This window comes from Choloepus didactylus, chromosome 5 (genome assembly GCF_015220235.1).
Source record: "Choloepus didactylus isolate mChoDid1 chromosome 5, mChoDid1.pri, whole genome shotgun sequence".
Classification (NCBI taxonomy): Eukaryota; Metazoa; Chordata; class Mammalia; order Pilosa; family Megalonychidae; genus Choloepus; species Choloepus didactylus.
The window spans coordinates 107,121,117-107,136,952 of NC_051311.1; the positions used below are offsets into that span (position 1 = coordinate 107,121,117).

The 15,836-nt window shown below is 35.8% G+C and overlaps 1 protein-coding gene across 5 annotated transcripts in view; it reads left to right on the forward strand.

Moving 5' to 3' along the window:
* GTPBP10 (GTP binding protein 10) overlaps window positions 1-13,257 on the forward strand; it is a 48,804-nt gene extending 35,547 nt beyond the window's left edge. For all 5 annotated transcript variants that reach the window (XM_037836613.1, XM_037836616.1, XM_037836614.1 and 2 more), the window contains 2 exons: window positions 3,064-3,187; window positions 9,315-13,257. In XM_037836613.1, the coding sequence (XP_037692541.1) occupies window positions 3,064-3,187; window positions 9,315-9,556 (366 nt within the window). In that variant the 3' untranslated portion in view covers window positions 9,557-13,257. The remainder of the gene's footprint in view (window positions 1-3,063; window positions 3,188-9,314) is intronic.
* Window positions 13,258-15,836: the final 2,579 nt, after the last annotated feature.

Consider the following 15,836-nt stretch of genomic DNA (forward strand, 5'->3'; position numbering starts at 1 on the left):
CAGAGTTCCGATTTTACCAAGCGCACGGTCCCTGTGGATTTAGCAGACCTTGTCCAGCTGGTGCATCGCAGGAACTGGTGTTCTGGGTCACTTTCTGGCTTTTATCTAGTATTTTTCACAGAGGTGTTTTTTGGCCCTGTCTGTCCTAGCTGCCATCTTAGGTTCTCCCCCTCATCTTCAGGTCTTAACTCAGATTTTCATTCCCTCAGAAACTCTGTCTTGTCCCTTTTCTTCTGAAATAGGTTCCATTTGTATGTGCTACCACAGCACTCCTGTGTTTACCCTGTCATAGAATTCATCAGATTCAGTTGTAAATGCCTAATTTATTGCTTATACCCTTAACTCTCTGAGGCAAAGGGCTATTTATTCTGTTCAAGAAATGCTTTTAAGTAATAATAACAGCAACAATAATAATAGCTAACACTTATTGAATGCTTACAGTGTGCCATGCCCTTTGCATGAATAATCTCCTTTAATCTTCGCAAAATCCTGTGAGGTAGATACTATTATTACCCACCCTACCTCCTTCCCAAAATGAAGCTTACAGAAATTAATACTAATTAGCCAAGTTCAGAAAGCTAATAAGAGGTAGAGCCAACTCTAAGTAGGCAGTTTGATGATAGTGTTTATACTCTTAACCACTGCACATCATAATGAAGGTATTGAGATCAAGAAATCATCAGATATGCTAGAAGTATATAAAAAAAAGCTTGGTGAGCCAATTGTTTTCTATTAGTGAAGCTATAATGAATATAATGACCTTAGAATCACATTATATCCTTCTACAGCAGTGATTCTCAACCATGGGCATCTTTGCCTCTCAGAAGACACTTGGCAGTGTCTGGAGATGTTTTCAGTTGTCATAGCTGGGGGGATGATAATGGGATCTAATAGTAGTGGCTAAAGATGCTGCTGAATATCCTACAATGTGAAGGACAGTCCCCCTGAACAAAGAATTAGCAGGTCCAAAATGTCATTAGTGCCAAGGTTGAGAAATAGTATTACAGAGAATTGCTTTAGCTAGCAGGAGAAAGCTAATTTCTCTAATTGTCAAAAGTAGTTAACCACCATTAGTTCATCAAATGTAACTCTATGCTATATGTATGTTTGAAGAATGAAGAGCCATAGGAAAGTAATATGGACATACACAGTATGGACCATATACATATATGGATATATATCCCTAATGCTATTATCAATCTTATTAAAAATTAAGGTTAAAAAAAGGTTTTAAAAGTTGTATTGTTATCTGAAGTATAGAGAACTGTTAAAAGGTAAATAAGTGTGAAAGCTTTTTTGCTGCTTTCCTTTTGCACATGAAGAATAACAGCCTTGAATTTCTGTCAGATCAGTGAGCCTAGAGTCCTCTAGCCTTCCTTTTGCCTTAAGGAAATGATTTAAAATGCAATGTCCTTTTTATTTAAATTAAATTTCATTTGAGTTATTTGAAAAATAAGCACATTGACTTTTTGTTTTTTTAGCAACCCTAACTCTCTATGTGTATAAAAAGCAGAAAACTAGATGCTATTGCTCACTTTTAAAAAATGTGATGGATTTATTGAAATATAATTCACCTACCATAAAATTCACGCTTTTAAGGTTACAGTTCAGTGTTTTTTTGTATATTGACATTGTTGTGCAACCATCAACCCCTGTCTAATTCCAGAATATTTTCATAACCCTAAATGAAACCCTGTACCCATTAGTCGTCTCTCCCCAACTTCCTGTCACCCTAGGCCTTGCCAACTTCTAATCTACTTTCTGTTTCTGTAGTTTTACCTATTCTGAACATTTCTTATAAATGAAATCATACAATATATGGTCTTCTATGACTGGCTTATTTCACTTAGTTTGAGGTTTTCAGGATTTATCTATTTTGTAGCATGCCTTGGAACTTCATTTCTTTTCATTGCCAAATATATTTCAGTGTATGGCTATACCACATTTTTGTTTATCCATTTATCAGTTGGTGGACATTTGAGTTGTTTTCGTCTCTTGGCTATTATGAATAATGCTGCTGTGACGATTTGAGTACAGTACAAGTTTTGTGTGCATATCATGTTTTCTTTTCTTGTGGATATGGTATATACCTGGGAGCAGAATTGCTGAGTCATATGGTAATTCTCTTTAATGTTTTGAGAAGCTCCCAAACTGTTTTTCAAAGTGGTTGCACCACTTTGAAAACCTCATTTTCAGTGAGGGTTCCGATTTTTTCACATCCTTGCCAATACTTTTCATTTTCTCTTTTTAAAATTGTAGTCATCCTAGTGAGATGAAGTATTATCTCATGGTTTTGATTTGTACTTCACTGGTGACTAATAATGTTGAACATTAATTCATGTGTTTTTATTGGCCATTTATATGTCTTCTTCGAAGAAATGTCTTTAAATCCTTTTCACAATTTTTAATGGGCTAATTGTTTTTTTATTGTTGAGTTGTAAAAGTTCTTTATATTCTGGATACAAGTCCCTTAACAGACATATGGTTGGCAAATATTTTTCTCCCTTTCTGTTGATTTTCCTTTTTGAAGCATAAAAAGTTTTAATAATCTTTTAAGAATTAAAAGTCCCTTTTATCTATTTTTATTTGTTTTATTTTATTTTTATTTAAGTCCCTTTTATCTATTTTTTTCTTTTGTTGCTTGTGCTTTTGTCATCATATCTGAGAATCCATTGCTTTAATCCAAGGTTGTAAAGATTTACTATGAAGCACATTGACTTTTTCCAAGGATAGAGTAGAGTGTGGTATTAAATTGTCATTACCTATTTCTGAATTTTATCTGAGTGCTTTTAGAATTCCAGATATCTGTACTTTGCTCAAGGCACAAAATCAACTGTCTCTAGTGTCATATGAACTAAAATACACTAACGTGATCTAACCAGTAAGCATTTTCTGAATTGTATTTGTTAATCAGCTTTGTGGTTGTTGGGAATTATTGCATTTCAGAGATATAAATGAATTATAGGTTACCCAGTCCTATACATTAAAAAAAGATATTACCAAACAGGTAATTTATATGGATAATTTCATAAAATTATTTAGATTTTCTCTTTTAATTCAAAGGAATTGGAGTTGTATAAAGAAGAGCTTCAGACAAAACCTGCACTACTGGCAGTTAATAAAATGGATTTGCCAGGTGCCCAAGATAAACTCCATGAACTGATGTCCCAACTCCAGAATCCTAAAGGTAAACCCATTCTTTCATTTAATGTCTATTTTTTGAATACCTACTATGTGCAGAGAATGCTGCTCATTGCTAAAATGGATGAAAATGAAAAACTGACAGTTTCTATTCTGAAAAAACATTTGTGTTTAAAGAAAGCACACATACCATATGAAACATTTAAATAACATTGTAACATAATTATCAAGTTTCATAATGTTTGATTTGGACAGTAAATTATAGGAACAAGAGGAAAGAAGGATTTATTTGAGCTAAAAAGGTCAAGCTTCATGAAGAAGTAAAAATTATACTGGGCTCTTAAAGAGTGGATAGGATTTGGGTAAGAAGAGGAAAAAAATCAGCATTTACCTGTGAGATATTTCAGTTTAATTAACATACTTCACAAGTTTTAGAACTTCTGGTTCCCCTAGTACACCCACCATAATTTAAAATCAGAGCTAATAATTTTAAAGAGGTGTGTTTCTTTGCAACCCTAACTCTATGTGTATAAAAAGCAGAAAACTAGATGCTATTGCTCAAGAAGGATTTGTTTGAAATCTGTTCCTAAATAGACAACCTTGTACAGGGAAACTAAATGGGACTCTTCACGGTTTTAAATATTGACCTTGGCAGATCACCTCAGTAGCACAGTGATGATGCTTTCTTTTTTCTGAGTCTACAAGTCAGAAATACTCAAAAATACTTTTTCTTTTTTTGCTCATTTTTATTGATATATATGTACATACCATGCAGTCATACAAAACAAAGCATACATTCGTTTACAGTACCATTATATAATTGTACATTCATCACCAAAATTAATTTTTGACATTTTCATTACCACACACACAAAAATAATAATAATAAAAATTAAAGTGAAAAAGAATAATTAAAGTAAAAAAGAACACTGTGTGCCTTTTTTTTTTTTTTCCCTTCCCCCATTTTTCTACTTATCCATCCATAAACTAGACAAAGGGGAGTGTGGTCCATATGGCTTTCCCAATCACACAAAAATACTTTTTCAAAAATGAGGAAAAGAAGGGTGTATGTTAGGTGGCTAACATGTTGTCAAGTAGTCTGATTTCTGTATGTTTTTATCCTTGGGATAAAAATTGGGGGAAATGGATTCTGGTGTACTAGGACTAGCAGACACCACCAGAAGATCCTTTCTCCCCTCTCAAAAATGTCTTTCCTGTATATTGTACCTGCTGGAGCTGTCCTTCAGTTCATAATTTTTCCTGGGTATACATATTCCCTGGAATTGTTAAATAGTCATCACATCCTAATGTCATTAGCTTTTAATGTCTTTAGATCTGTTTGCTAGCTGGTCTTGCAGAAAAGGGAATTTTCAGAGGAGGCATGAGGATGAAGGGTGTTTTAGTTTCTTAGGCTGCTCAAAGCAAGTACCATGAAATGGGTCAGGTTAAACAATGGGAATTTCTTCACTCATGGTTTTAAGGCTGGGAAAATGTCCAAATTAAGGCATCGTCAAGGTGATGCTTTCTTCTTGAAAACTGTCTGCTGGAGATCCTTGGCTCCTTTGTCATATGGCAAAGCATGTGTGCATCTGCTTGTCTCTCCCTTCCCCTCCAGGTTTCATTGATTTCAGCTTCTGTGGCTTTCTCTCTCTTCTCTGAATTACATTCCCTTATGAAGGACTCCAGTAATAGGATTAAAACCCATCCTGATTGAGGTGGGTCACATCTTAACTGAAGTAGCCTCGTTTAAAGGTCCTACTTACAATGGGTTCATGTACTCAGGAATGGCTTACATTTAAGAACATGTTTTTCTGGGGTACATACATTTCAAACCATCACACTCCACCCTCTGGACCCCAAAAAGATATGTTCTTTCTGTATGCAAAATACATTCATTCCATCACAATATCCCAAAAGTCTTAAGTGATTTCAGAAACAATGCTAAGTACAAAGACTCATCAAAATTGATTATGGTTGTATCTGTCCTGGGGCACAATTCCCCTCCATTTGTGGACCTGTGAAACTTAGAGAACAAGTTATCTGCTTCCAATATACAATGGAGGGACAGGCATGGGATAAACATTCCCGTTCACATAGGGAAAAATTAGAAGGAAAACGGGTCATGGTTTCAAACCATTCTGAAACCCTGCAAGGCATACTCCATTAGATTTCAAGGTCTGAGAGTTATCTATGGAACTATATTTTGTCCTGCAGGCCTGATGGAATGGCCACCCCACCCCTTCCAGGCACTTGCCCAACAATCATGCTCTCCCTAAACACTGGGTTGATGGCTCCACCCTCTCCAAGCATTGAGATGGGCCAAGCTTTCCACAAATGCTAGGGCACAGTCTCCACCCTCTCAGAGCAGTGGGGTGGCAGCCAGGTTCTCCACAGTCCCCAGGGCATGTGCTCCAGCCTCTCTAAATACTGGGGTAGTAGCACTTACTAACCAGATGACTTGCCCCCTTCAAGCGCAGGGGCAGACTCACCCTTTCCGCACACATTTGTGAACCTCCTGTTTGCCCAGTAAGATGTCTTTGGTCCAGACCTCAGCATCCATGATACTGCTCTTGAAGTGATTTTTCCTTTAATCTGTCTCTTTTCTTTTCCTTTTAGCTCAGACTGGCATTGGTTCTATTCATACAGAACTCACAGAACCTTGTTGATTTTGCTTGTAGTATATAGGAGTCCAAACCATCAAACAGTAGGACTTTCCACAGATCCTTCTTGGATAACTGCATCTCCATTTCTGACTTCCATGGTAATTGCTGAATGGTTCCATGTTCAGTTAAACCCTAACATGGAGCCCTATTCTTCGGGGACTCACTTTTCAGGAACTCAGATTTTCCAAACCATGAATTTCTGGTTTCTTTATGCACTGGAGTTCAGTTCTCAGCTTATCCCTTTTCCTTTCACATTTTACTATAAGCTGTAAGGAGAAACCAGGCTGTACTTCCCACACTTATCTTTGAAATCTCCTCAGCTAAATATCCAAGTTCATCACTTTCAATTTCTGCCTTCCATGCAACATCTGAACTCAGTCTCATCAAGTTCTCTACCACTTTAAAACGAGAATTGCCTTTTGCTACAGTTTCCAATAACACACTCATCATTTCCATCTAGTCCTCACCAGAATAGCTTTAGCATCCATATTTCTACCAACAGTCTCTTCAAAGCAATCTAGGTCTTTTCTCTCAAATTCTTCAAGCCTCTACTCGTGATCACCAGTTCCAAAGCCATTTCCACATTTTTCGTATTTTCAATAGCAGCATCGCACTCTCCTGGTACCAAAATCTGTTTTAGTTTACTAGGTCACTCAAAAGAAATACCATGAAATGGGTTGGGTTAAGCAATGGGAATTTATTCGTTCATGGTTTTAAGGCTGGGAAAATGTCCAAATCAAGGCATCATTAAGGTGATGCTTTCTTCCCAAAGACCAGTTGCCAGAGATCCTTGGCTCCTCTTCATATAGCAAGGCATGTGTTGGCATCTGCTGGTTTCTTCTTTCTCTCCCAGGTTTCATTGATTTTAGCTTCTTGCTTCCATGGCTTTCTCTCTCTTTCTCTGAATTTCATTATCTTATAGAGGACTCTAGTAATGGGATTAAGACCCACCTTGATTGAGGTGGGTCACAGTTAACTGAAGTAGCCTCACGAAAAGGTCCTACTTAAAATGGGGTCACACCCACAGGAATAGATTAACTTTAAGAATATGTTCTTCTAGGGCATATAAAGCTTCAAATTACCACAGAGGGTTAACTCAAGAGTTTGTAGCCATGCTTTACCATCATAGAATAAAATGTGTCCCAGTGGTAATTCATGAGTTAGGCTCTCTGGACTTCCTTGAATGCCCATGCATCTAAGGAAGTATGCCCTGTGTTGGCTTGTCCAGTCTCTTTCAGCCTGGCCTTTCCAGTTCTTATCATCAAGTCAGTAGGCTGTCATTCTTCCCATTGCCTTGGCAGCAAGAAAGAGGGAAAAGCAGTGAAACAGCTGTGAGTTCTTGGGGGTATACATTGGACTCATCTGCAATGATCTCCTCTTGAACTCTTCCCATATTCTTTTAAATTTTATTATGAATCCTAGCACCAAGAAAGATAAGCTTATACTTTAGGAAAGTTAAAAGACTCTTGCAGATTGTTTATTTGGTACAAAATTTATATTCTCTGTAGCACACTAATTTAACCTGAATGGTCAGTTTATTTAAACAACATAGTTACATGGAACCTAGAATAGGGAATGATCATGATCTTGTTATTCTGTACAGGTTACTGTAATACTCCAATACATCCCAGAGTATTTTGGGCAGAAAATAAAATATTTGTAGAGTCCCCTTGAGGGACCGGGGAAAATGTGGCAATATTGAACTTCCCCACCTGGGGAATTCCTGATATTCTCGTGAGCGTTAGGGACACCCAGTTTAACAAGTCAAGCCCTCCATCTTGGGGCTTGCCATTATGAAACTTATTCCTGCAAAGAAGAAGCTAAGCCTACTTACAATTATGCCTAAGAGTCACCCCAGAGAACCTCTTTTGTTGATCAGATGTGGCCTCTCTCAGCCAACTCTGCAAATAAACTTACTACCCTGCCCTACTACGTGGGACATAGCTCCCAGGGGTGTAAGTCTCCTTGGCAACATGGGACATGACGCCCAGGGATAAGTCAGCCCTGGCATCATGGAATTGACAATGCCTTCTTGACCCAAAGGGGGAATAGAAATGAAACAAAATAAAGTTTCAATGGCTAAGAGATTTCGAATAGAGTCAAGAGGTCATTCTGGAGTTATTCTTATGCATATATAGATACTCCTTTTTAGTTTCTGGTGTATTAGAACAGCTAGAAGGAAAAACCTGAATCGGTTGAACTGTAATCCAGTAGACTTGATTCTTGATGATGACTATATAGCTTTTATCTTGTGACCATGTGATTGTGAAAACCTTGTGACTGACACTCCCTTTTTCTAGTGTATGGGTAGATGAGTAATAAAATAAATAAAATAAAGAAAAAATATATATACATAATGGGGGCTATAAGAGGTATGGGATGCTTTGGGTGTCCTTTTTTATTTTTATATTTTTCTTTACTTTGGAGTAATGAAAATGTTCTAAAATTGATTGTGGCAATCAACTATATGATGATACTGTGAGCCATTGATTATATACTTTGGATGGATTATATGGTGTGTGAATATATCTCAATAAAATTGCATTAAAAAAAAGACTTGCACATTGAGGCAGTCTAGACTGTTTCAAATTATAGGTTGTTTTATTTTTGTTTTACAGAAAAGTTCTTTCACCTTATTGAGCAAAAAAAAAAAAAAAAAATCAAAATTTATTGGTTCTGTGAGTAAACCCCCTTCTCTAATTAATCTACTTATACTTAATTTTGTTTGGAATATATTCACCCAACAAATATTTAAGCATCTATCATGTGCCAAGAACCTTATCATTTTCATTAGTGAGTAAAAACCAAAGGTTCTGAGAGTTTATTACAGAGAAGGAAAAAAAAAGAAATTAAAAATGCTAACGTGAGCAAGAGGCTTGCTGCCTGATGCGCACAGGAGCCAATTCTTAGGATTCTATGACATTGAGATTTTGGGAAAAGAAAGAGCTTTATTGTGAGGCTGACCAGCAAGAAGACAGAAGGCAAGGCTCAGATCTGTCTCCTGACTTGAAAGCTAAGAAAGATTTTATGAGATTGGGAGGTGGATTCTGTTATGGGGAAGGTTGATTTGGTGTGGTTTGATTGGCTAGGCATAGATTTGCCATATATAGTAAGGCATGCTTTTGATCTGATTTTCCTTGTTAAAGGACTTCTCATATTGGATTTGCTTCTGATGCTTCTCTCGATTCACTCAAACTTTGGTTCCGAGGGAGATGATTTTAGTTGCTGGGGTCTTGGAGGTTATCTAAGGATGCCAGTCCAGGTTTCTTTGCATGCTCAGGTTACATCTGACTGCAAAACAAGCTCAAATAGAGAAGAAGCTGCTAATATTGGAGTTTGGGTGGTGCTTGCACAACAAGCTCAAAAGGAGGAGCTACAGATTAGCTAACAGTTTTGGGGGCACTTTCACTTAGTTTTGGGTTCCCTGGTTCACAAATCAGACCTCTTAATGTAGTTTTTACTTACTATCAAAGACAATGAAAATAAATTTAGTTTTGTATTCTTTTTCAGATTTTCTGCAGTTATTTGAAAAAAACATGATTCCAGAGAGGATTATGGAGTTCCAACATATCATCCCAATATCTGCAGTTACCAGAGAAGGAATTGAAGAATTAAAGAATTGTATAAGAAAATCACTGGATGAACAAGACAGCCAGGAAAAGAGTGCATACCATAAGAATCAGTTGCTTAACTTAAGAAATGCAATATCTTATAGTGAGCCACCATCAAGGCATGCCATTCCTAGTTCCTGAATGGATATAATTTAAACCTATTAAAAATGATAGGAATTTCTTTGGGTCAGTTTCAAAGTTTTACATAGACATGTAAGTACTTTTTGAGTTTTATTACTAATATTTTGGTACATGCACCATCAAAGATACCTTTTAACCTATTCTTTTGTAGTTAAGGGAATCAAGAGAAAAATAAAAATGATAGTATGTAAATTTTTTATCAGTCTACCCGTTAAGTACCTGGAGTAACATCATCCTCTGGCATTCCTTTATTTATGATGTCTCTATTGAGATCATTTTTAAAAATTATATAAAAGATTTCCATATAATATTGTTAGGATCGGCAACTAGATTTTGTTTTGTTTTTACAGTCTATCATGTACGTGGTTGCTCTAAATATATAATAGTTCTGGTTGTTTGTTTTTAAAAAAGAAAAAAAAACTTTTCAAAACCTTAAACTGGAATCTATATTCAGCAATGATCAAGATCACAAATATTTAACAAAAACCAACAGTTATACATATTTGTGATTTAAGCTTTTGATAATTTTTCTTTCTCAAAATTAAGAGTATTTTTTTCTAGCTTTGGGAAATGTCCTAGTTTGTTTCATTATCCAGTTTCACAATTTAGTAAAGAGAGAATAAGTGCAAACTTTAAACAATATTATCAATCATTAATATATTCTTTTTCCCCCATATTTTTGGTTACAGCATTATTGAGATACAATTCATATACCATAAATTCATTAAATTTGGGAAGATTTTGACAATTATTTCTTTAAATACATTTTTGCTCCTTTTTTCTTATTTCTTTCTGGCATTCCCACTACGTATTATGTACATAATACTATATATTCTATATTATGTAAACATAATGGTGTCCCACATCTCTCTGTTCTTTTTTTTTTCTCTCTTTTCTTTAGATTGTATAATCTCTATTCATCGCTATTCATCTGTCTTCAAGTTTGCCAATTCTTTCTTCTGCTGTTTCAAATCTGCTGTTGAGCAGATTTTTCATTTCAATTATTGTACTTTTCAACTCCAGAATGTCTATTTGGTTCTTTTTATAATTTCTATCTTTTAATTATTATTCTCTATTGGATGAGACATTGTTAAGGTACCTTCCTTAACTTCTCTGTGCATAGCTTACTTTAGTTCTTTGAACATATTTATGTTGGCTACTTTGAAGTCTTTGTTAAATCTAACCTTTGATCACTTTCACTGGCAGCTTCTGTTGCTTGCTTTTATTCTTGTGTATGGGTCACACTTTCCTGTTTTTTCACATCTTACAATTTGTTGTTGGAAACTGGACATTTTAGATAATATACTGTTGCAACTTTGGCTACTGGTCCTTTCCACTCTCCAGCACTAGTCATTGTTTGTTTATTTTTTTAGTGACTCACTGGATTCTTTAAGTGAAGTCTATTTTCCCTCCATAGTTTGAAGCCTCTGATGTTGCTCCTTGGCTAGTGTAGCCCTGGACAAACACACAGTCACTCTTGGATAACAGTGATTGATCAGAGCTCTCTTTGTCTCTTTTCCTGACCACACCCAGTTGATTAGCTTCACTAATGGCTGGCTGATTGTTCTGTTGTTTTCCAATGCCATTGGACACAACTTGTGCTGCAGGATTATCCAATTAAATTTGGACTCATTTGCAGGGATAATTTTTGTGTTCAGTATTTGAGGTTCTCACCCCAGGGAAGCTCTTCTGAGCTGCCTCTTTCCCTGATTTCTCTGGTAAACTAGATGGTTTATGGTTTAGCTTATATCGTTAATGAATCTATGAATCATCTTAATTGCTTTTCACCACACCCTCTATTGTTTTTGTGAGCACCTTTAGGGTTGTACTTTCCTATATTCTTACAAATAAAATCACTTTGGGAAGAGATTTGGAGCTGTCCATTTTATGGGCTGCTTCTCACACTGGGCAAAATCTCTGAGCCCATGCTTCAAGTGGAGGTAGCAGGGTAAGGATACAATGGCATGCTTCACTCTGAGTGATCCCCCTGCTGTAGAAGCTGCGGTCTTGGTAGGGAAGGAAGATAGCCCCTGATCTTCTCAGCTTGCTTCTCTTGTTGGGAAACTACCACCTTATGAAGGAGTCAGAGCAAGGGTGTTAAAGGCCCCAATATTCTCAGGGCATCACATCCAAGGGTAGGGTTGGGGGATAGAAGGGAGCCTTCACTTCTTGGCTATGCTTACTAGGAATTTAGCCTCTGCAACAGGTACCTGGAGATAGGATGTGAAATGCTGATATACTACCTCCTGGGTCTACATCATGGCCCAAGATGAGAGCTGAGGGGAGAGGATGCCCCATTTTCATGGTACATTGGCCTGAAGTAGAGTTTCTGTTACACTGAGTTGGGGTGGGGGGAGGGAGTGGGTTGTGGTTAAATGCCACAGACTGGCTACTCTCACTGAGTTTTAGTAGATTTCCTTGAATGAATTTATGCTGTATACTGTATATCTAGGGATTTTTTTTTTTTAATTTTCACTTTTGCTTGGGAGTGAATCCGCTGAGCTCCTCATCTTGCTTTTCTGAAAGTGAAACTCTGTATAATCTTGAGAGATTAAAATGTCTAAATTTCTACATTTTTGCCTGAGTGTTGCAAAAATACTTACAAATTGGATATTTTCCCTTTGAGTTTTATTATGAAATATATATGTTCATTGTACAAAAATTCAAATGTATAAAATAAAATAAAAGTTTTCCTCTTTCTGTGTTAGGCCCCCAGTCCTACTTCCCAGAGGATATCAATGTTGATAGCTTATGTTCTTGCAGAAGTTTTTTTATGCATTTTTTTTACCCAAATGAGTTTATTATATAAATCTTTTCCAACTTTATTTTTCTTACATAGTAGTAGCAAGCTAAAAGACATTTAAAAAGTATTCTTCAATGCTACTTTTAAATTATTATAAATTATTTTGGAATTTAATGCTTACTAAGTCCTTTACATATGGCTATTCATCCTTTCATAAGCATTAAATAAAATGATTTCAGTAATATTCTGGACTTAAATTTCTTCTGATTTCACAATATGAGTTACTTTTTACAAGCATTATTTCACTTTCATTTGTTCTGTTTTCTGTTCCCAATTCCCATTCCAGTCTCTAGATCACTGTCCTTGCATTTCCTTTTTCTTCATTGCACAGTATTTATTGATTGTTTCCCATGTGCCGGGCACTGTGCAGAGTGCTGCATGTATGGTGTTGAAGAGAACAGATAGGACCCACTGCCTTCATGTATCTTACATTCTACAGCAAAAACCGCAGGGGATTAGAATAGCCTGGTTCCATTTTACAACAAAGGACGACGGCGGGGGAACAGGGATTGGGATTTGGACATCTGTACTGATCAATGTGACCATGTTTCATATTGAATATGTTTTATGTTTGTAACTTTCAATGTCATTTCCCTGTTACCTAAATCTAAACAACTGGCAATGTTAGGACAATTACATTAGGTGAATTTAAAAAGTTACAACGCACCATAATCTTATTTTGTGCTGTGGCAAAGATAGTAGATGTGCACACCATGTGCATTGAGAATGAAGAAGAATTGTACCATATTTGCTCAGTCAATAATGCCCAGGATACTACTCCCAACAAAATGAAGCATTTTGTTATGTGACTCACCAAAATGTTCTTATTAGCATTTTCTAGGTACTGAAAGTGCACTCTATGTACCTTCTTCTGACAGTTGATTTTTATTTTAAACAAAAGGAGAAAATCTGTCTTCCTTTTTTATTTTATAAAAATAAATTTGAAAAAAATGAAAGATTTAATTAGAAATAAATCTTTTAACATCTTTTTTTTTTTTTTTTTTTTTTTTTGCAAAATATATACACATCCCAAATGTTCTCTAAAAAAACCTCCCCATCCCAAATCTCTAAAAAACCTGATGCCCTGGAAGATGCACCACATTTATCCTGTGGCTCAAGTATCATGGTCAGTGGCACATAGCCCCAATCTAGAAGCACAGGATTGGATGGCCTCTGGTCTTAGATATATTTTATTTTGTCTTGAAGCAAGACTTTTTCATTTTTACTTTTCAAACTGCATTTTTCAAATTGTATACTTTTGTAATACCAAATCATATTCTTGACTAGTTAACTAGAGTATCAGTGTGCTGTGACTTTTTACTGAGTCCTGGTAGTTCTTGCAGAGCTTGCTATATCAGATTTATTTACCTTCATGAAGTACAAGTTTATACTACCAGACATTATCACATATTAAACATATTGTATTGTGATGTTGGGTCTGTGCTTTGAAGATTCCACCTATGAATAAACAAAATTTCCAGAATATCTATTATATTATTTTGTGGAAAATGTCCATATTATTCTTATTTATCATAGCAAGATGAACTTAATGTAAAATTAATTTTTTAATGGTAAACATACTTATTATATAATATGGGGAAAAACCTGCTTTCCTATTGGAAAAAATCAGGTTGAGGGTCTTTTATTTCAGGTTTTAGCCACTTGGTTTTCTTGTAAAATTATGTGTTTTCTTTTAGCTCAGTGTTTGTTTGCTTTGGTAATGAGACAGTCAGAGGGTCCTTTGAGAAAGCTAATGAAAGCTACAGATTTTTTCTTGCCAAAATACACATAAGTACTGAAGTATTTTCTAAGCAGTTTCGCAGGATATGCAAAATTCAGATGTTAAACCCAATTTAAAAATTCCATCCAGAATTTGTGTATCATTAAGGTACATGAAAAATACTGTGTTTCAAAACAACAGCATAAATACAATGACAAATTATAGCCAAAAAATGAAAATGAAGAAAAGTGGTAATATCACCCTGTGGATAATAGGAATAATATGTAGGGTTGCTGCCTCATATTAGGTGTCATAAGGATGAAAAAGCCAAGGGGAATTTCAGCTACCATTTCTGACCATAACCAACAGCTAATTTTAGGCAACTCTGATTTTTTCAAATTTTTCTGTTTCTTACTATTGGCAGTTACTTTATTGGGAAGATTTCACAGGAAGGGATCATCTCTGTATATACTAATAATGTGTTTCTGATAGAAATTAAATCCTCTGGGATGCCCAGATACTAGGCTGTGTGAGGCAGAGGCATAGCTATTATGTAAATCATGGCCTTTGAAATACTTGGAATTTGAAGAACAGGATATACAGTTTCTATTATAACTAATTTTGGAGCAATATATAAGATGGGCTTTTTCTATTCATTTGTTAACTCTGAGTGCATTGAAAGTTGAAAGCAAAGGATGAAAGCTTCCTTTTGTTCATGGCACATATTTCAATATATTTTTCTGAAATTGCCAATATCTTCTGACCAGTGTCTTCATTTCCTATTGGTTATCAAACATTATTATTGGTATTATTTCTGTATAAAAGGCTTTAAGAAGACTGTCGTCTGTTTTTTTTATGTTAAGAAAAAGGACATGATTATAAAGCTAAAATATACCTTCAATTTTATTTGTATATAGTTCCTACAAATTGAAAGAGGTAGAGAATATTTGAAATTCAGACATCGTGTAAAAGCTTATGGCTTTGGATAGATTTGAAACATAATTTTTTTTTAACTTAATAAATTTTATTTTGAAATAAATTCAATCTTACAGGAACAGTTGCCAAAACAGTTCAAACCCCATACAAAGAACTCCATCATACCCCAACCCCTCTCCCCCGATACCCCGATCCACCACCTTTAACATCCTGTCACACCACTGTTTCTTTCCCTCCCTCTTTCCCTTCCTTCCTCCCTCCCTATCTGTCATCCATCATCTATTGCTCTGTCCTCTGAACATATGAGAGCAAGCTGCACATATCTTTGAGCAAACAATATAATTCACATATACCTTTCCCATGGACAAGAACATTCTTTTATGCAATCTCATTAAGCGCAGCTAAGAAGTTCAAGAAATTCAACATTGACATAAAGCTTACATTCTACATTTCCTTTTCTTTTCCTTGTGTCCCATCTGTGTCCCTTTGAGCCTCCTCTCCTCCATCCTCAGATCCCATCCCAGGATCATCCTTGGCATTTAATTGTCATCTATTTAGACTGTCTTTTTTTTTTTTTTTCAATTGTGGAAACATATATAGCCTAAATCCTCCCATTCTACCCCCTCGCTAGCATTCCGTTCGTGGGATTAATCACATTTAGAATGTTGCAATGCTATCATCTTCCCACCATCCATTTTAGAAGTTTTCCTTCACCCCAAACAGAAACCCTACTCTCATTTCTTAACTCCTCATTGCCCCTTCCCCCACTTCTCGGAACCCCTACTCTACTTTTCATCTCTATGGTCATATTCTCTGATACT